The sequence below is a fragment of the Nyctereutes procyonoides genome, unplaced genomic scaffold (assembly GCF_905146905.1).
Source record: "Nyctereutes procyonoides isolate TBG_1078 unplaced genomic scaffold, NYPRO_anot_genome, whole genome shotgun sequence".
NCBI lineage: Eukaryota > Metazoa > Chordata > Mammalia > Carnivora > Canidae > Nyctereutes > Nyctereutes procyonoides.
In genome coordinates, this window is record NW_026575131.1 from 47,138,937 (window position 1) to 47,159,129 (window position 20,193).

The 20,193-nt window shown below is 57.5% G+C and overlaps 2 protein-coding genes across 2 annotated transcripts; one reads left to right on the forward strand and one right to left on the reverse strand.

The window, feature by feature from the left end:
• The first annotated feature begins 2,598 nt into the window (after positions 1-2,598).
• ILVBL (ilvB acetolactate synthase like) lies at positions 2,599-12,000 on the forward strand. Its single transcript, XM_055344003.1, has 16 exons — positions 2,599-2,918; positions 3,217-3,361; positions 4,529-4,730; positions 4,853-4,980; positions 5,070-5,208; positions 5,299-5,410; positions 7,790-7,889; positions 8,025-8,122; positions 8,239-8,375; positions 9,342-9,476; positions 10,455-10,569; positions 10,669-10,838; positions 10,915-10,985; positions 11,067-11,138; positions 11,325-11,430; positions 11,551-12,000. Exons 2-16 carry the CDS (start codon positions 3,227-3,229, stop codon positions 11,727-11,729), a joined length of 1,899 nt encoding a protein of 632 aa, XP_055199978.1. The 5' UTR covers positions 2,599-2,918; positions 3,217-3,226; the 3' UTR covers positions 11,730-12,000.
• SYDE1 (synapse defective Rho GTPase homolog 1) lies at positions 11,999-18,801 on the reverse strand. The gene is made up of 8 exons (XM_055344002.1): positions 18,678-18,801; positions 16,726-17,067; positions 15,982-16,626; positions 15,615-15,829; positions 14,864-14,990; positions 14,494-14,654; positions 13,719-13,944; positions 11,999-13,425 (listed from the first exon to the last, which is right to left on the reverse strand). Exons 1-8 carry the CDS (start codon positions 18,763-18,765, stop codon positions 13,022-13,024), a joined length of 2,208 nt encoding a protein of 735 aa, XP_055199977.1. The 5' UTR covers positions 18,766-18,801; the 3' UTR covers positions 11,999-13,021.
• Between the last annotated feature and the right edge of the window lie 1,392 nt (positions 18,802-20,193).

Genomic DNA, 20,193 nt, shown 5'->3' on the forward strand with positions numbered 1-20,193 from the left:
CCTGTTCTTTGAGCATAATTATTTTGAGATTCATCTAAGCTGTTGTGCATTTCAATTGTTTGCCCTTCAATTTTTAAAAAAGATTTATTTATTTATGATAGACATAGAGAGAGAGAGAGAGAAGCAGAGACACAGGAGGAGGGAGAAGCAGGCTCCATGCTGGGAGCCCGACGCAGGACTCGATCCCAGGACTCGCGCCCTGGGCCAAAGGCAGGCGCTAAACCACTGAGCGCCCTGGGCCAAAGGCAGGCGCTAAACCACTGAGCCACCCAGAGATCCCTGGCTTGTCCTTCTATTGCTGAGGAGTGTTCCATGATAGGGATGGACCACAGTTTGTTTGGCCATTCACCTATCGAGGGCATTAACCTTAAAGATAAAACCATCAAGGGCAGCCCTGGTGGCGCAGCGGTTTAGTGCCGCCTGCAGCCCGGGGTGTGATCCTGGAGACCCGGGATCGAGTCCCACGTCGGGCATCCTGCGTGGAGCCTGCTTCTCCCTCTGCCTGTGTCTCTGCCTCTCTCGCTCTCTCTGAATGAATAAATAAATCTTAAAAAAAAACCCATCAGTTATTTAGCAACAAAAATGGTCTTATTCAGAAATAGCAGAAAATTACAATGCAGGATATTCAAGCTACAGCAAAACTATAGGCAAATCTGGAGAACAAAGGCAAAGTATGTTTTTTTATAGAGGAAAAGAGAGGTTTAGGAGGAGTTGTTATAAACGGAAAGTTCATTGGAGTAAACAGAGTTCTAAGAATAGTAGCTTTTCACTTGATGAACTGTCACAGTTTCTCATTAGCTTGGCTGTTGCTGGGGGAGGAGGAAAACCTTTCTTCCTCCTGCCAGAGCAGTACAATAGTATCCATTCTCAACACTTGCAAGGTCTGCAGTTGATGATGAATGGTAGGGCATGTAAGCTCCCCTCCTAGCCTCCCAACTCCCGTTTAAATGAGATTTCCTTTTGCTGATTTTCACAAGGGACATTGGTTTTTCCAGTTTTTGGCTATTACAAATAAAGCCCCTATGAATAACTGTGTACAGGTTTCGTGTGATGTAGGCTGTTCAAAATCTTCTTTGCTTTCCAGCTCACTTAGAATAAAATCCAGTGTTAAGTGTAAGGGTGTTTGGGTGGGCCCCAAATGTTACACCCTGTGACAGGCATGGGGAAGCCATGTGGTTGACGCACAGTACCTGTTCTTGAGGTATGCCTGGTCTGGGGGCAGCACTGCTTGAGTTCACATGGTGCCTCTTTCACTTACAAGTTTATAACTTGTGACTTTGAGCAAGTACCTTAATCTCTCTGTGCTTAGGTTTCCTCATGTATATATGAGTATATTAATAATATAAACTACCTTACAGGGCCTGTTGTAAGCATTAAATGTGTTAATGTGAAGAGGGTAGGGAACAACCCCTCCTATGTAATAACTGCTTAATGAAAAGTAATGATCACTATTTCGTTATTGGCTTTGGGAATTTAATTGGACCTAGAAGGCCTTTCTAGGAAGTTTGCATTTTATCCTGTTAATTATAGGCAAGGAGAGTCGGGTTGAGCTGTTAGATGAGAGACAGAAAGGAGAGGGACCTGTTTGGAGACTGTTGGCATACTCCTGAATAGCTCTCATAGGGTGGCCGGGAAGAGTCTATATGGAGTGGGTTCAAGAGGGAATAGCCGGGGGCTCACGGAGACAGCAAACAGATAACTCATTGGAGGAATTTTGCTAAAAAGAGGTGCAAACGTACAGTAATAGGTGGAAAATGTAGGGCAAATGGAGTTTTCTTTTCTTCTCTTAAATGGGTGAGCTGAAAAGTAAAATGATTCAACAGAAGATAAAATTACCAACCGGGGGGAATCCTCAGAGGGAGATCCCAGAAGTCCACAAGGGATGGGAGCCACTGGTAAAATGGCACGATTCGTTTGGTCAGGTAGCAAGGTGCTCAGTTCCAAAATTACTTCCCCTTCGCTGATGGGGAGATCATTTTCCAGAGGCCAGACGGCTGGACCCAGAGCCCTCAGGCTTCTGCAGGTCCACACCTGCGCACTCGGAATAGAGAAACCCCAAGGGTCGGCAAAGAAGGCGGGGCCAACGGCAGGGGCGGGTCTACGAGCGCTGGGGCGGGGCTGGGGCGGGGCCTCGGGAGGGCGAGGGGCGGGGCTTGTCGGGGACGCGGTCCCGGAGGGTGGGTTCCGGGGTGCGGCCTGCGGCATGCACGTCCGGCGGACGTTCAGGGGCGTTCGGCACGGCTGGTGTGAAAGCGGGCGGGCTCGGAAGGCCCGAAAACCGCAGGCTGAAACAGGAGGCCAGTGGAAAGCCGCGGAAAGTCGGCTCCGGAGCGGCTTGGCTCCTACAGAACGCCGAGGGGCGTGGCGTCTCATCAAGAAAAGCGTTACCTTGCGGGGCGAGCCAATGAGAGGTGGGGGCGGGGCCTGTGCGAGGCGGCCCGCAGGGATAGGGCGCTGGCGGTTGTCCCGGAGTCCGGTTACGGCTCTGCGCACGCGCGTCGGGCCGGACCAAAGGGCGCAGCGGATCCTAGTGAAAGCGCCACGGCCAGCTCCGGGCCCAGCCCCCCCGGCCCCCCCCCCGCCCCGCGCCGCGCGCCCGGGTCATGTGACACGAAGGGCGCCGAATGCCTCGAGTCAGCGCCATTTCCCGAACGTGAAGGCCAAAGTGCCCCGAGGGCGGGAGACGCCTTCTGCTGCGACCTGACCTCGACCCGCGCAGCCCGCGGTGTGGGGTCGAGCTCAGGCGCTTGCAGTGCGCGGAGGTCTGGCTTTAGCAGAGGGGCACGCACGCTACCTTGGGGGCGTGGCCTGGGCCTTCTAGGTGACGTACACGCGGGGTGGGTGGGCTCACCATTGGGGCTGAGATTCGGATCCAGGTGTGACAGAGGCGGGGCTTCCCGCCAACCATTGAGAAGCAGGTAAGTGTGAAAAGCCATCCGGAGGCTGTTCAGGCCGCACTCAGCCTGCGGTGGGCTAGTTTCAGTGGCGGTGGTGATGTACGGAGGGGGAGGGGCTGGCGCCGCAGGAGGTGTGGCCTGGCCCCGAGGGGCGTGGCCTGTTCTCGAGGGGGCGTGGCCTCGTGAGGCGTAAGGGGCTTAGCTGCGCGGAACGTGGGACGGAGAGGCGTGGCCCCGCATCCGTGCGGGAGGGGGTTACCTTCTTCCGGAAAAGGTATCTACGTCCAGCTGCTCGCTGGCGCTGTCCTTTCTCTTTCAGGTGCCGCCTCATGGAGACCCTTGCGGCCGCCGCCCCTGCCCGGAGCTTCTTCCCCTCCTTCCTGCTCTTGGCCTGCGGGACGCTGGTGGCCGCCCTGCTGGGCGCCGCGCACTGGCTGGGGCTCTTCTATCAGTTGGTGCACAAGGTGCGGGGGCACAGATCAGCGGCGGGCTGGGGGCAGCCAAAGAAAGAACGAGCTCCCGGCCCTCCCTCTAACTCACATATTTTGCAGGCGGAGCAAGTGAGGCCCGACTCCTTAATGTAGGGGGCTCGGTCGGGAAATTCTATCCACCTCCCTGTCCTCTGTTTGCCAGGCTGCAGGCAAGGCCCTCCTGGACTTTGCCTCTAGAAAGAGACAACCGCAAGTTGCTGCCCCGGCGCTCATCGCCCTTCCCACTCCTTCCCCAGCGGCCGGGAGCCCTTTTCACAGAGCACTGCTCCCTAAATGTGGTGTGGTCACAGTGGGCTGAAGGCAGGCCCCGGAGGGGGCCTGTGATAGTTGTCAAGTACCTCTCAACACCTCCCTGAGTAGTTGCTTTTGTTTCTCTCTTTTCTCGAGAGAGCTTGGAGGTAACTTGCCATAGGTGATGGTTTTTGGAAAGAGTTGACAGACCTCATTCTGCACTGCTTGGCTCCTCCCTCCGGAATTTACCTCTGCCCCTGACTCCCACCTCAGTTCCTCTTGTCTTCACCAGGAGCAATGGGAGCAAGGCTACTACTAATCTTGAGGATTTGTGGAGGTTTAAGGCAGAGGCCTCTAGTGTGCAGGGCTGTGAGAAGGCCGGGTCTGGGGAAGCCTCAGCATGATCTGTGCCAGCAGGCTGCTCTCGTGCCAGGTGCTCGGTGGCTGGCCTGCCTGCCTAGTGAGTGGGAGGAAGTCTAGCAGGCTAGAATCCACAGTCAGGGTGCCAGGCCCTGGAGGGGAGGCAGTTCTGGTATCCTGCCAGATGGCCCCTGGTCAAACTACTTAGGGTTCTCTGGATCCACTTTCCCTCTCCTCTCCCTGATTGCCCCACCGCCCCTGAGACAGGCAGTGTAACAAGGGGGTGCTTGAGAGCATTGGTTCTATGCGACTTGGACTATTGCTTGGGCAAGTCTTGGTCTTCCTAGCTGCAAAACGATATAATCTCCAGAGGATCTGATAGGATGACATGTCCTGCTCTGGGCCTGGCCTATAGTATGATAGATGCCTAACCAAGATCAAAGTTCCTCTTACTGACTCTGTCCTGTCCTCCTTCCTTGGGGGGAGCGAGATTGCCCTCTCCCTACCTGCCCTGGTGCTTGATAATCTTGCTCTTCCCTGTGGGTGCAGGTGGACAAGGCAAGCATCCAGCATGGTGGGGAGAATGTGGCAGCTGTCCTAAGGGCCCATGGTGTGCGGTTTCTCTTCACACTGGTCGGTGGGCACATTTCCCCGCTGTTGGTGGCCTGTGAGAAGATAGGCATCCGTGTGGTGGACACCCGCCATGAAGTCACAGCCGTCTTTGCCGCCGATGCTGTGGCCCGCCTGACCGGTGAGGGCAGAGCAGAGAGGGCTGAGGGCTGGGGAGAATGGGATAGGAGGTGTTTGAGGGGCAGAATTTTTTCAGATGTGGCCAGGAGGGTGGGCACGGCTGTGATGGATTCTGTGTTTTAGGGACGGTGGGCGTAGCAGCAGTGACAGCAGGCCCTGGTCTCACCAACACAGTGACTGCAGTGAAGAACGCCCAGATAGCTCAGTCCCCGGTCCTGCTTCTGGGTGGGGCCGCCAGCACGCTGCTGCAGGTGCCCTGTCCTTGGGTGGGTAGCGGGGGTCCCTGGGAGCCTCAGAGGGCTCAATGTGTTAACTCCCTGGACTCCTCTGTTTCCACCAGAACCGGGGTGCACTCCAGGCCATTGATCAGATGTCCCTGTTTAGACCACTGTGCAAGTTTTGTGCTTCTGTGAGGAGGGTGCGGGACATTGTGCCCACTCTGAGGCTTGCAATGGCTGCTGCCCAGTCAGGCACCCCAGGTAGGTGAGGGGTGCTGGGCAGTGGTCAGGCCCTATTGCCTGGGCCTAGAGAGGCATGGCCAGCTCAGTAGCCTCCCTGCCCCTCTTCAGGCCCAGTGTTTGTGGAGCTGCCTATCGATGTGCTGTACCCCTATTTCATGGTCCAGAAGGAGATGGTGCCAACCAAGCCGCCCAAGGGCCTCATGGGTCGAGTGGTCTCTTGGTGAGTAGCCCCACTCCCACCATGCCCTTTTTAGTAACTTCCTGCCAATATCTATCCCTCCTTTGAGTCCTTCATCAGCTTGCATATCAATTGAGTTGGGGGAGGGCAGCCAAGGGAAGAGCATTCTATATAGAAGGACTAGCATATGCAAAGGTCCTGAGGCAGGAACAAACTTGGTGGATTGGGAAAAGCAAGGTAGCCTATGTGGCAGCAGCAGGTGAACCAAGGGGCAGGGGCTGAGCTCAGAGCAGTGAGCAGGGGCTATTGAGGACCTGGGTTTTTTAAAAATTCAAGATCCATTGAGAAGCATTGCAGGGCCTTAACAGAGGCATGCGATGCCCTGATTCAGGGTGTTCTGTTTAACTGCTGCTGGAGAATGGACTGTAGGGTTGAGTGGAAGCTGGGAAGCCAGGAGGAGGTGTGGTGGGCCTTGGCATGAGAGGCACTGGTGGTTGGATCCAGGTGGTGGCTGTGGGATGCAGAGACGTGGGTGGATCACATGGGGGCGCTTAGACCTCAGGCCAGGGTAGGGGACAAGGTTTTCCTGGAAGAGCTACAAGCTTGAGGAAATCTTCTTTCAGTTGAGAGGATAGAAAGAGTTTCCAGGCAGAGGTATGTGAAAGGGGTGTTTTTGGTCACCACGGAGAGGGGCCTGGTTGAAACAGCACAGAAGGACAATCGATTTTCCTTCTCCTTCTTCTCTGTCCCTGCTCTTTGCCTGTGGTTGCCCTTCCACCTTCTGTTCCCCTTCCACCAGTGAGTGCTGCTCTAGGTACCAGGACAGGTGTGAACAAGACAGTCAGGCCCCTGCCTGCTTGAAAGACAGTGTCTTCATGGAGTAGTGGTTTTTTTCACATGTCTCTTAGAACAATCCATCCTGTGTTAAAATGGCAAGGTATTACGTGCATTTCATAGATGGGTAACTGGGACCCAGGGGGGCCAAATGACGGGCATGAAGTCCTCCAGCTTGTTAATGCTGAGGATTCAGCCTGGAGGGGCCCTCAGTGCTTTATCCACAGAGCTCTGTGCTGTCTGTAATGAAGGAAATAAAAGTCCAAAGAGACGGGTCTAAATCCCAGGACTGCCACTAGCTAGGTTAGGTATGTTAACCTTGAGCCAGTGGTGAGCCTACTGCCACCCCTGCCATGGTTTAATTGAGATACAGCTAACATAGGGTGCTGTGCACGCTTATGTAGACCGCGTCATGATTTAACTTTTCTTGACTTCAGTTTCCTTATCTAAAAATGGAGGAGCATTGCCTGTTTTCCCCTCTAGACTAAGATTCCGTGAAGAATAAAAGAAGGTCATTTTGATAGCGTAAAATGCGCAAGTGAATGATTAACTTATTATCTTAAATAAGAATAGGGTTGGAGTCCAGTATCCCTGTCAAGTGTGAGTCAAGGTGTCTCCCACCCTTTCTCCAGCATGTGCTTAGGGAACCACAATTACAGAGGGGGACTCAGGTCCTGAACACACAAGGAATGGCTGGTGACCGTGTCAGGCAGGCTGAGTTTTTAAGCAGTTTTAATTCTGTGGCCATGACGGCAGTCTCTTTTATGACCCCTCCCTTCTTTCTTTCTTTTCTTTAATTAATTAATTAATTTTATTTTTCCTTCTCTTGTTTCTTGGGCTGCCCCTACCCAGCCTCCGGCACTTACTCTGCCTTTTCTTTTTACCTTGGTTCTTTTTGTGGTCTCTTCTCATTCTCTACAGTCTTGGTTCCTCTTTAAAAGAGAAACAGAAGCTTCAGGCTCTGGCTGCCTTCTGCCACCACTCATGTGTCTTGTTTTTGGCTGGGTTGGGTGTTCCTTGAGGGCTGAGCTGGGCAGGATGTATCTCTGTGTCTCCAGGTCCTGCGCAGGCCTATGTGGAAAGTCAGGGCCCTAGGCCCGATGGGTAAGGAGACGGAAGGAGGTGTGTCAGAAGCCAGAGAAAGCGGCTTGAGTACTGGGGATGTTAGTAGCCTCACTGATTGTGTGTTTTGCACAGTGCTTTATATTCTGAATGGATAGATAGTGAACCTTGGGAGATTCCCTTTTCCATTTTACAGAGGAGGAACCTCAGGAAGGTTAAGTTACTTGCCCAGTCACACAACTAGGAAGCGGTGGAGTTGCGTGTGGCTGCCCCTGTAGCGGTGGCCCTGATCCTGGCATCCATGCCTGTGTCACTTGTTTCTGAGGGTCTGTGTCAGGTTGGGTGGTCACCAGAAGCTTCTGAGGGAAACAGGCTACTGGAGACTTGGTCACTGAGGTGTGTTTCTCCTGGGGTGTTGCTTGTCCACTCCGGTGCCACCTTCTTCTCTCCTAGACCTGGTCTCTTCCAGCTCTTGGAGCCCTGGTCATTGATCTTGGTAACCGCCTCTTCCTCTCACCTTTGCAGGTACTTAGAGAATCACCTGGCCAACCTCTTTGCAGGAGCCTGGGAGCCTCAGCCTGAGGGGCCTTTGCCTCTGGACATTCCCCAGGCATCCCCCCAGCAGGTGAATCGCCTCCCTTCCCTGGCTGAGGACCCCCACCTGGCAGAATGGCCTCTCTGAGTCAGTTTTGGGGCCATGATCTTGGGAGCTGATGGTGACTCACACGGTTGGCTCTTTGAGCCCCATCTCTCATCCCAGGTTCAGCGCTGTATGGAAATCTTGAGCCGAGCCAAAAGGCCCCTTATTGTGCTGGGGAGCCAGGCTCTGCTGCCCCCGACACCTGCTGACAGACTTCGGTGAGAAGCCTCAGCCCTGACCTTAGTCTCCTATACCTGGTCCCTGCTTCCCTGATGCCTTATGGGGTGGGGGCACTCCTTGACTACACTCTCCTCTGTTCTGCCTGGATTCCTAGGGCTGCTGTGGAGACTCTTGGCATCCCCTGCTTCTTGGGAGGGATGGCACGAGGACTGCTGGGCCGCAACCACCCCCTCCACATCCGCCAGAACCGGAGCGCCGCCCTGAAGAAAGCAGATGTTGTGCTCCTGGCAGGTGGGCCTCAGCCTCTTTCCTCCCTCCAGGCACCATTCTGTGACCCTGCCCCTCCTAGTTAGGGTACCTTACTGGCACCCCTCATAATTACCCATCCTTTATCTTGGGCCCCTTCCAAGGGTTTGGACAGCCATGTACTTGACATTTAGCTAAACTCTTGCAAAGTTGCAGTTGTGTTGTGGGACTCAGCCTCGCACTAAGGAAAATGCAGAGATAGTGGGCACCTGTAGTATTTGTGTTCAGCATTTGCAGTTGTATATGTTATATAGGATTTATATAGCATATACACATATGGAATACACGTTCTCATGTAAGGTATTTGGAATCCTGCCTAACATACCATAGTTGTATCAGTTTGCTGTTGTGTAATAACCATTCCTAAACTGAGTGAGTTAAAATAAACTCATTTCTCAACGTCCATCTAGCTAGAGGTTAGGTAGCAGTTGTTCTGGTTTTGATGGGACTCATTCATGAGTTTCTAGTGGGAGACGCAAGCAGGCATCTGGGCTGATCCGGGCAGGGTTGGCTCTTATACTTAGCCTGGGCTGACTGCAGGCGGGGTTGACATGGCCTCCGCAGGGATAATTGAATTCTTTCACTCTTCCTTACCTCTTCCTTCAGCTTTCTCATCATCCAGCAGGCCAGCCTGGGCTTGTTTACTTCATGGAGGATGAGAAACATGCAGAGATGGGAGAGCACGGTTTTTTAAGAGAGACCGTGGAAGCCACAATTCTTGAAGCCTGGTCTCAGGGATGCCTGCCTTCTTCTGTCACACTCTGTTGGCCGGAGCATGTTCCGGAGGCCAGCCCAGATTTGAGGGGTGGGGAGCTGTGAAGTCAGTGCATGTGGTACTAGTACGGGGAGAAAGGAAGAAGAGGGACCCTTGTGCATTTAGTCTGCTGGAGTGGATTAAGTAAGGTAGTAGGACACTGGCCCTCGCCATTGAGACCATGTTCCTCACTCTAGGAGCCGTGTGTGACTTCCGCCTGTCTTACGGTCGTGTCCTCAGCCGCAGCAGCAAGATCATCATTGTCAATCGTAACCGGAAAGAGATGTTGCTTAACTCAGACATGTTCTGGAAGCCCCAGGAAGCCGTCCAGGGTGAGCTCCCAGTATCCCCCCAACACATATATGTTCTTCCCGGTCCTTCTCCTGACTTCTGCTGCAGCTGGCTTGTGCCGGGTGCTGGTGAGCATGGCTGGGACCCTGCCCTGCTGGGCACCCAGTCAGCAGAGATGTACATTTGGCTCTCAGACTGATGGGTGCATCTGGATGAACAAATGGTGGGATGTGCATAAGGGGGAAGGCCTGGGAGTGTGCATGTGATCGTGCTCCTGGCCGCAAACCCTCCCATGCTGCCAGCTGCCTAGAGGACAGAGAGCTGCCTCTGTTGTCTCGGCAGACTATCCCTGTTCAGTCTGCTCCCATGGCTTCTTTGTGCTCTGCTTTGCCCATTGCTCCAAGCACATTGACTATGCTACGTGGACCTCTTGTGTCAAGCAGAGAAGTGGCACTGCTGCATTTGTGCCTGGGAAGGCCCACTGTAGCAGCTGGTAGGCAGAGGCCAAGGGGCCCATTCAACTGGGCCGGAGCGGAAAGGACAAGGTCTGGAGTGGGGATGGATGGGCATGACAAACTCAGCTTCTCTGAGCATCCATGGGATCATTTCCAAGATGGAGATGTAAAGTGCATCACTGGCCCATTTCTCGGTCACTTTACAAGCACTCTGCATGCCTGGATTGGAGAGACATGCTTGGCTGATGGAGGTGTTTGGAGGGATGTGTTTAGAGGCAGGATTGCCAGCACTGTGTGATCTAGGATGTGAGGAGGAGATAGGCTGCTCATTTTTAACCTATTTTGTGTTTCCTAAACCTTCCTTTCTCTGGCCTTGCTCTCTGCCTTACCTTGGCTGCCCTAACCTGGTTCTGGCAGACTCTGGAAACTGCCCTAGGAACATCCCCGGCCTGCCTCCTTGTCTCCTGCTGGGATGTTGCCATTGGATTCCTGCTGTCGCTGGGCCTCTGGTGCTGGAAGGGCAGGAGGCCACTTCCCTGCAGCTGTATCCTCTTCCTTCTATAGGAGACGTGGGCTCCTTTGTGGTAAAGCTGGTGGAAGGCCTCAAGGGCCAGACGTGGGCCTCAGACTGGGCAGAGGAGCTTCGGGAAGCTGACCGGCAGAAGGAGCAGGCCTTTCGGTGGGGGCCAGGTGGAGTGGACATGGGGCCGGGGGTGCAATTGAGGGCTCCTGGCAGGCTCCACTGCCGGGCGCACTGACACACATTGCTCCGTGGCAGGGAGAAGGCGTTGACACCAGTAGCCCAGCACCTGAACCCAGTACGGGTACTGCAGCTGGTGGAGGAAACTCTGCCTGACAACTCGATTCTGGTGGTCGACGGTGGGGACTTCGTGGGCACTGCCGCCCACCTGGTGCAGTCTCGTGGCCCCCTGCGCTGGCTTGACCCTGGTAAGGAGACGCCTCTGCCTGGGATAGCTTGCATTGTCGGGGCCCCATTAATCCCACCTACTCTTGGTTTCCCTAGGGGCCTTTGGGACTCTGGGGGTTGGTGCAGGATTTGCACTCGGGGCCAAACTGTGCCGGCCGGATGCTGAGGTGAGCGAGGGTGCTGGAGGCAGGGGGCAGTGAGCTGTTTTCTGGGCAGTGAGCACTCAACCAGCCTTGTTCCCTGCTCAGGTGTGGTGCCTGTTTGGAGATGGAGCCTTTGGCTATAGCCTCATTGAATTTGACACTTTCGTCAGGCACAAGGTGACCGGGCTGCCCCAAGGGATCAGAGCTTGGGGTTCTGGAGAGGTCATCAGGAGTGGGTAGGGCTGGGGCGGGGTGGGGGGGGGACTGCTTCTGTCTGGCAAAGGTCCTGTCCCTGTCTTTGTCTTCTGGCTGGCCAAGCCTTAATACTGAAGGCTGTGGTCTGGCCTCATCCTCTCCCTGCAGATCCCAGTGATTGCCTTGATAGGGAATGATGCTGGCTGGACACAGATTTCTCGGGAGCAAGTGCCCTGTTTGGGCAGCAATGTGGCCTGTGGCCTGGCTTACACTGGTGAGAGGCCTGGGTGGAGTGGAGGGGGGTGGGGGGATGCTGTTTCATGTGTTCCTCTCCTGGACTGAATGCATGGTGGCCTGGGTCCCTGCCACCATCTGACTTGACTTCCCCTTTTAGATTATCACAAGGCAGCCATGGGACTTGGGGCCCAGGGCGTGCTGCTCTCACGGGAGAAAGAAGATCAGGTGGTTGAGGTGCTTCATGATGCTCAACAGCAGTGCCGAGATGGCCACCCAGTTGTGGTCAACATCCTCATTGGGAGGACAGACTTCCGAGATGGCTCCATCGCTGTGTAGGGCCTCCTGGGTCAGTACCCTTGGCTTCCCCATCCTTGGACTGTGCTTGGCTGGGTTAGAGTCCTTGCCTGCCTTCGACCTGGCCTATCAGGTCCAGTGACTCTAGAACCCTCCCTGAAGATGAGGTGGGGATGGAGGGGTCAGAGCTCAGTGAGGCTCACTGGAAAGTTCCTGGGCCTCTTTCTCTGGGGGCACAACTGCCCTCTCTCCCTTCTTCTCATCCAGACTGAATAAACCATCTCTGGTCCATGGGGGCCCGAAAACTCCAGAACTTGTGCATATTGATTTATTGTCCACAAAAATGGAAGTGAGGGAAAGGGGGGAGACAGGAGGGGACCCTACTCTCCCACTGGAACTCTGGGGCCCCCTGAGGCTCCATTCCTGCAGATTTCAGGGTGCCTGGCCACTGCAAACTCTTTCCCCCTCAGAGGCCCCTGAAAGAGCCCCATACGCCTGCTCCAGACGTGTCCATGCACACTAGTCCTCACACACAGACACACATGCATGGAGGCAATAAATATGTTCCGTACCAAAGTGCCCCTAGCCTGACATTTCAGGTGGGGCCCCTCCAAAAGGGAGGTCTTGTAAGTGCTGTTTTCTCAGGGATGTGGAGGAAGAACTGGGTAGGGGAAGGGCCAGACTCTGCTATCTCCACTTCCTGGTTTGAGGCAATCATGGGGTTTTCCCTGGAAGAGAGGGTGGGGAAACCAGCTATTTTTCTAAAGGCCCTGGGCTGCTCTTATCCAGCGGGAGCCCGGGGTAGGGGCTTTCCCCCACCCTGCCCCAAATTGCACCTCATGATAGTCCTTGGACCCTCCAGGGGAGGGAGAAGCAGAGTGCGGTGCTTAAAGCTAATACTGATTTGGTTGGCAGCAGCAAGAGGACTGGGGGGGGGGGACACTGGTGGGGCGGGAAGGAAGGGGACGGTGTCTCACCATCCCGGGGTGATGCTCACAGTAACTGGTGTTTCCCTGGCAAAAGGGTGGGGGGCGAGAGAGGCCAGCCCAGCAAGCGGGAGAAGTGCTTTTTGGCAGCAAGGGGAGAGGCCCTTGGTTACTTAGAAAAGATGCCCCCAAAAGCTGGTCTCGAAGTCCCCAGTCCCCAGTCCCCAGCCTTCGCAACCAGTGTCCCACCACTGAGCACTGGAAACGAGGAATGATTCTCAGCAACCGGCTGGCTGGACACTAGGCAACTCCCCAGCAACCGGGACCGCGGCCCGGGCGACCGGTCCGGTCCCCTCCATCGCTGGGGCGCCCGGCCCGTGACCGGGGTCCCACCCCTCCCCGCCCGGCTCAGAGGCACACGTTGATCTGCTTGGAGAGCTCTCGCTCCAGGTCCAGGATGAGGGCGTCGAAGTCTTTGAGGTTCAGGTGCGGGTTGAAGGGCGCCTCGAAGTCGTCGTCGAAGTCCGCGGCGCCCGCCGGCTCGCCCGCCTCCTCGTCCTCGTCCTCGCTGTAGCTGCCCGTCACGTGGTCGTAGTCCGGCCCGGACAGAAAGTCCCGCCCGCACGGCAGGAAGTCCCGTCCGCAGACGCTCCAGTCGCCCGCATAGCGGTTACTTGGGGGGCTCTCGGGGCCGCCACGGCCGCGGGGCCGCGCCACCACTTCGGGGCCGGCGAGCGGCAGGTGCAGCGGGGGCTGCCGCTTGGGCCGCAGGTACGGCGCGAGGTCTGGAGGCTCCGGGGGCCTGCGGGGATCTGCGGGGGAAGAGCGGGGCTCGTGATTGGCTGCCTCGCTAACCGGGCCCCGGATTGGCCCGGCGACCTGCCATCGGATCGGGGGATGGGGTTTCACTGGCCGAGCCCACCTCTGATGGGCGGGCCCAGAGGCCGGGCGTCCGACCGCGTCAAGCAACGATTGGCTTAGGCTGCCCGGTACCTCGGGCGAGGGGGCGTGGCCCGCCTAGTCCGAGGCTCCGATTGGTCGGCCGGGAAAGCATCGCGGCGGCAGCCTGGCCTGGATTGGCGGCGCGGGCCGGGGGCGGGCTCACCTGGCCAGGCCTGCAGCAGGTAGTGCAGCACCTCGATGTGGCGCTTGAAGTCCACTGCGTTGCTGAGGCCCGGGCCAGAGCTGCGGATGCGGGGCCTGGAGGGTGCCTGGCGCGCCGGCAGCAGCACGGGCCCGAAGCACACGGCCAGGTTCTGCGGGGTCATGCGGTTGTGGGCGTGGAAGGAGGAGACCAGGCGCAGGTGGTCCAGGAGAAGCGTCAGCGTGGCCTGAGAGAAGACGGTTGGGAATCATGAGGCGAGTGAAGCCGGTCCCCTGTCACACCCGAGTGGAGACCAAGGCGGCCCAGAGTGGGGAAACGACAGAGCTAGGGCTTCGGGATTATGGAGGGAAGACTGACGACAAAAGTAATTTGGCTTTGGTATGGGAGAGCTTGGATTTGGATGGACCCACTCCTCTGTGTATTAGGCAGGGCTAGCATTAATCCCGTTTTACAGATGAGGGTATTGAGGCACAGAGGGTCAGTCAGGACTTCTCTAGGATCCCACAGCCAGGAACCTTCCTTGTGGGAGGTGGACAGACCTGTATTCAGAGCCTGCATTTTTGTGATATCCTGGCTGTGCATGCTTGGGAGACTCACTTAACTGCTCTGAGCCTCAGTTTCCGTAGCTATGAGGTGGGGATACTAATAGCACCCACTTTCTAGGGTTGTGACAGTGCCACACGTTCATGCACACTGTGAGCACAGGTGTGGGTGCAGCACTCTCCTGGTATCAGCCCACTCTTGAGTCCTGCTCTCCCCCACCAGCGCAACTTACCCTCTCCACATCCGGCAGGCAGTTGAGGAGCTCACGGGTGCCCTCAGTGCTGGAGGGGGCCCTGCTTGGGGGTCCTTGGGCCATGGCCTCCAGCACCACCTGATAGAGGGGCTGGGTGATGAGTGGGGTGGGCAACTCCCGAAGATAATCCTTGAGGATGCCTGTGGACACAGGGCCCACTCTGGTCAGGGCAACCCTGGCTTCTGAGCCTGGAGGGGTCAGCTGGGGCTGGGAGGGGGAAGAGGAGGACAGGCACAGGAAAGTGAAAACAAGGCCAGACAGGAAGGGGGCGGTCACAGAGGGACCACAGGGACTCCCTTGGGGTGAAGGTTGAATAGGGAGACAGTAGGGGCAGAAGGGGCATGCTGACCAGTGATGACATTGATATCGGGATACAGGTCCTCAGAGAGGCAGACAGCTGCACTGTCCCGCTCAAAGGCATCCCGGAGCTCTTTCTTCACAGCTGCTGAGCCACACAGACGGTACAGCCCCACCACCTGGAGGTGGGGACAGAGAGAGATCTTGCCAGTGCTACAAACTGATCAGGGCTGGGTGGAGTGAGGGGTGGAGGTCTGGGTCAGGGTGGCAGTGGACTGAGGGGTAGGGGCTGACTGAAGCTTGACCAGCTGCCTTCCTGCTCCTGACACCTGTATGGGGCCCCCACCTGGCTGCCTGAACAACCTGGCCCTGTAAACCCTCTGCTTGGATCATTCATCCTGGCACCGCCCTCCTTTGACTCAGGAAATGACTCCCCTTAGCTCACTTGTCACCTCCTCTGGGAAGCCTTTCCTGACTACTCCAACCAGCAAGTCAGGTCCAGCTTTAAACTCTCCCAGCTTCTTCACTATTGTCCCAGCCACAGTGAATTATTGGAATCATGTCTTTTCTCCCAGCTGACTCTGAGCTCCAGAAGGTCTGGGACCAGGTAGTACTAAACAGATGGATGACCTATGGGTTCTGGGTTGGGTGCTATGGTCTAGGGGAGCTTCCAGCTTGTCTAAGCTGGGATTGGATTTAGGAGTGTCCCAGGCAGGATGTATGTGTGGGGAAGGCCTGGGCTCTGTGCCGAGTGTCCTGGGGTATAGGTCTGAGGGCCAGCTGTGGTGGGGCAGGGGGCTCACCCGAAGCCCTCGGCGCTCAATCTGCCCAACGCACTTCTGGATGATGAGGGGCACCTGGCCGGGGGGCTGTTCCCGTTCCACCAGCAGTGGCAGGGGCAGCCCAAAGACTCGGGGCTCATCTGTGCCTGGGGCTTCCTGCTGCTCTGACAGCGTCAGCTTGGCATACAACAGCCCCTGGGGCTCCAGACGCACGGCCAGTTGCTGGGCCTGGCACCCTGAAGATACAAGGGTATCTGTGGAGTCTGCCCCCACATGCTTCTATGCCCTGGTCTCCTACTCCAAATCACACCCCCACCTGGAAACTCTGGGGGAAAGGGGGAGCTGAATCCTGTGCCAACCGCTCCTCCCTTGCAGCCATGTATCCTACCTCGGAAGACTGTGGGTAGGAGCACAGTGCCCTGGGCGCAGGGCCGGTGCCTCCGCACACCCGGGTCCCACGCCAGCACCAGTGCCCGCAGCAGCCGGGCCGCTTCGAGTTCTAGGTGGAAGGTGTGATCCAGCCGCAGGAAGTCTGGTCCCCCCCGCAGTGGCCCTGTTCGGGCCCGGGCCACCCCATCCACCTGCAGTAGGCAGCAGAGGTCTCTTGGGGTGGCCCCAGGTGCCGGCCGCAGACCCCCCAGCCCATACAAGTGTAGGCTGAGGCGGCCCCAGAGTGCGGCGGGGGGTGCTCGGGCTGTTGGGCCCACCTCATAGGGCCGGAAGGCAGTGGGCGACGGGGGCCCTGCTGGGCGCTCTGGTGAGTCACCATCACTGAGATAACCGGCCCGAGGGCCCCGCGTGGCCCCAGCCCCTGCTGCCCGTCCGGGGGTCCCCACACTGCTGTCCAGGTGGTAACGGCTGATGACGGAGCCCTCGGGGGCGGCCCTCTCACGCTCTCTGCCAGCCCTGGTGCCCCGCAGGCTCAGCCGGCGCCGAAGGTCGGGCAGCTTCTTCATCTTCATGGACAGACGCCTGGCTGGGCCGGGGGACTTCGTGCGGGAGGTTTTGGTGGGGGGGCTGGCAGGGGCTGCGCCTGAGGGAACAGCAGATCTCAGGGTTCAGAAGCCTGGCTTGGGGTGGGGGTGAAGCTGGTGGGCATCTTGGGGGCTGGAGGTATGTGGCTAATGCTCACCTTGGGAGGCCGGGCCCTCTGGCTCAGCTGAGCCTGGTTGTGGTCCTGGGGGCTCAGGTGCCAGGGGTCTGGAGTCTTCCTCAGGGATAGGGTTGTACCAAATCTCACCCGCAGGCTCCCCACTTCCAGGTGCCCTGGGCCCCAAAGCAGCCTCTTCTGGTGGCTTGGCCCCACCCAGCACCCATCGGCGGCTGCTGGGCTCCAGGCTCTGCAGGTAGGCCCCCCGAGCTGGGCTCCGAGATGTCTCAGGGCTCGGGGGCACCTCTGCTCCAGCCTGGGACCCTTCAGGGGCCTGGGGCTCTGGCTCTGGAGGACTGGGCTCCGGGCGCTGGGCTGGGCGGCCTGGCAGAGAGCAAGGGGAGTGAGACGCAGCTACTCCCTGCTACCCCCAGGGCAGCCCCAGCCCTCAGCTCATTCCCTGCAGGGGCCAGGGCTGGGGTGCACACAGTGCTGGCACTCACTCCACATGTTTGTTTGGAATGGGCGGGCACAGGCCAGCAATCTCATTGGTTGCCAGCTTAGAGCCAGCCCCCTCTTAGTCGCTGGGGTCCCAAACAGTGTCCCTCTGCCCTTCTTCAGCTTCGGGGGTCCAGTGGGGTTTCTCCAGACCTGGGCCATGTATTCTCAGCTCTGCCTCCCAACTCTGGGTGGAGCCCGGCCCCCGTCCCTTCCTCCTGGGTGGCTTTGGGCAAGTTGCTTTCCTTCTTTGAGCCTCAGTGCCCTCCGGTTAAATGGGGGGAGGAGGATTCAATGCCCCCCTCCAGGGAGGCATCAGAGAGGTCATTGTGGGGAGGGCTTCCTAGGGATCCGGGTTATGGTTGAGCTCAAAGCCTGCAGTGAACCCTGGCTTGCTCCTTTCGGAAGACAGGAGCAGGCACGACAGCTAGGGCTGCGTCCTCCCTTGGCTACATCACTAACCCCACACCACCTCCTACCCCCCCCCTCCCGCCTGTCTTCCAGACTCTGCCTCCATCCTGGAGTGGGCCCGGTATCTCAGCCCAGTCCAGATCCCCACAGTCAACGCCTTGGGGCCTCCCCTTTGCTCCATCCTCCCGTCTCTGACATCCTGGGCTGTTTCCTGTCTGTGTTTGTGCGTGGGCACCCCAGTCCCTTCTCTCTGCTCGAGGAACCTTGGGAATCTTTGGGAAGGGCTTGGTGGTGGTGGTGGTGGGGGGGGGGTCAGAGCGTGGAGTTGGCAGGCCTCCCTCCTTTAACTCCTTCCTTTCCGGGACTTTCTGACCCACGCTGCTCCCAGTTCCTTAAGGTCTGTCTTGCTTGCTGGTGGACTCCCTCCTCTGGTCAACTCTTATTTCCAACGCCCTGGGCTCTGTCTCGGGGGTCCCTATTAGTAGTATAGTCCAAAGAGCTGTTTAAGTCACTTAATTGGCTTTGGGCACTGCTCCGTGCCTCAGTTTCCCTGCCCATATTAAAGGGATAGTTTCCTAGGGCTGCCTAAGGTGGGCGCAGCTGCAGTCACTGGTTAATGGGTGGAAGGGGGCTGGGGGGTGACCACTGTGACTGATGCACCGCCTCTCTCCCTCCGCTGCAGGAGTTCGCTGCCCATCTGCCATCCCGGGTCTCCAAGGGCGCGGGGTGTCCCCCCGCCTGGGCCCGTTTACCAGCTTCCCAAGTGCTCCTCCCCTCCGCCCTCCAGGCGCTCGGTCTCGGCCCCATTTCCTGTCAGGGGCGAGGCCCCCTCCCGGGCCTCGCCAGGAGCCCGCAGCGCTGGCATCCCGGGCCAGGCGCACATAACGGTCCGCGCCCCCTCTGCCCCGCGCCCAGCCCCTTCCTGCCAGGACCCCTGCCCGCTCTCGGCCCCCCGCCCGGGGCCGCAGGGGACTCCGCGGGGCTCCCCCTCGCCTCCCCCCAGCCGTCCCGCCTTGGGGCTCCGGGACCCCCTCCCGGGCGGGGCGGGTCTCGGCGCCCCCTCCTCGGCCGCCTCCCCGGCTCACCGCGCTCCTTCGCGTCCGACTTTTTCCGGGGAAGTTTCTCCCGGCCCCGCAGGCGGGAGAAGGTTTTCCTGAGCAGCGGCTCGGCCATGCTGGGGCCCGGGCCGGGCCGAGTGCGCGCCCCGGGCTCCGGCCGCACCGCCCCCCGCCCTCCCCGCCCCGCCCGGGCCTCCCCGCCCGCCCCCCGCTCCGCGCCAGCAGGAAGCGCATTCCGGGAATGCTTGGCCCAAACTTTTTTTTTTTTTTTCCCCTTCCCGCGGCCTGAGCGAGCGATGCTGGGAGATGTAGTCGCCCGGGCCGCGTGGGGAGGGGATGGGGGCGCTAGGCTGCCTTCCTCGCGCCACCTGTGCGTATCCCGGCACGGTCCTGGGCCCTCGTCTTCCGTCTTACCCACCCTCTTTACTGAAGGAACACAGCAAGTTCTCTAGGATTTACCTTTAAAGCGCATCCTGCGCGTATTCCTCCCCCCGCCCCCCTTTCCCCGTCTACTGGTCCAGCCTGGCGCAAGACCTGGCATCACTCCTTTCCATGATACCTCCTCTTCTTGAGTTTCCTGGTTGCCACTCAGCTGCCTCCTCATGTTCCCATCCCTCAATTCCAGTTACTACCGATGTTTAACAGACGTTTTCCAAAACAGTGGTGTAAAAGCCATTTTTTTGATACCCACAGATGCTGTGGGTCAGGAATTTGGGCAGGGCACAGCTGACATTGATTGTTCATTCTCCTTGGTTGGAAAGTCTTTGAGGTTTAGGGGTATCTCCACAAATGGGGGGCTGGAATCATCTGCAGACATGTTCACTCAAATGGCTTGTAAGTGATCACAGCTGAGGGCTGGGACCTCTTTATAGGCTGTGGACTAGGGCAGCTACATGGGCCTCGCTCCCTGGCATGGGCTTCTTCCCAGCAGGTCAGTAGTCAGGGAGACCAGGCTTCATACATGGCCACCCAGGACTTGGAAAGTCACTAAGACTGAAGCTGCATTATTTTTTTCTGACCCAACCTTGGGATTCATGTTGTGTTACTTCTGGCACCCTGATTCAAGAGGAGGGGGCATAGACCACCCCCCCTTCTCAGTGGGTGATGTGTCAAGGTGATCTTGCGAAGAGGATGGGGGATGTGGCCCATCTGGGAAACTTTTATTTTTTTTTTTAAGGTTTTATTTATTTATTTATTTATTTTTTTTTTTATAAATTAATTTTTATTGGTGTTCAATTTACCAACATACAGAATAACACCCAGTGCTCATCCCGTCAAGTGTCCCCCTCCGTGCCCGTCACCCATTCACCCCCACCCCCCGCCCTCCTCCCCTTCCACCACCCCTAGTTCATTTCCCAGAGTTAGAAGTCTTTATGTTCTGTGTCCCTTTCTGATATCTCCCACACATTTCTTCTCCCTTCCCTTATATTCCATCTGGGAAACTTTAACCTGCATCACTCTGTACATTCCATTCTCCAGAGTGGACTTAAAAAGCTGAAGCCAGATTACTGCACACTCCTGCTGTACAGTCTTTCCACGACTG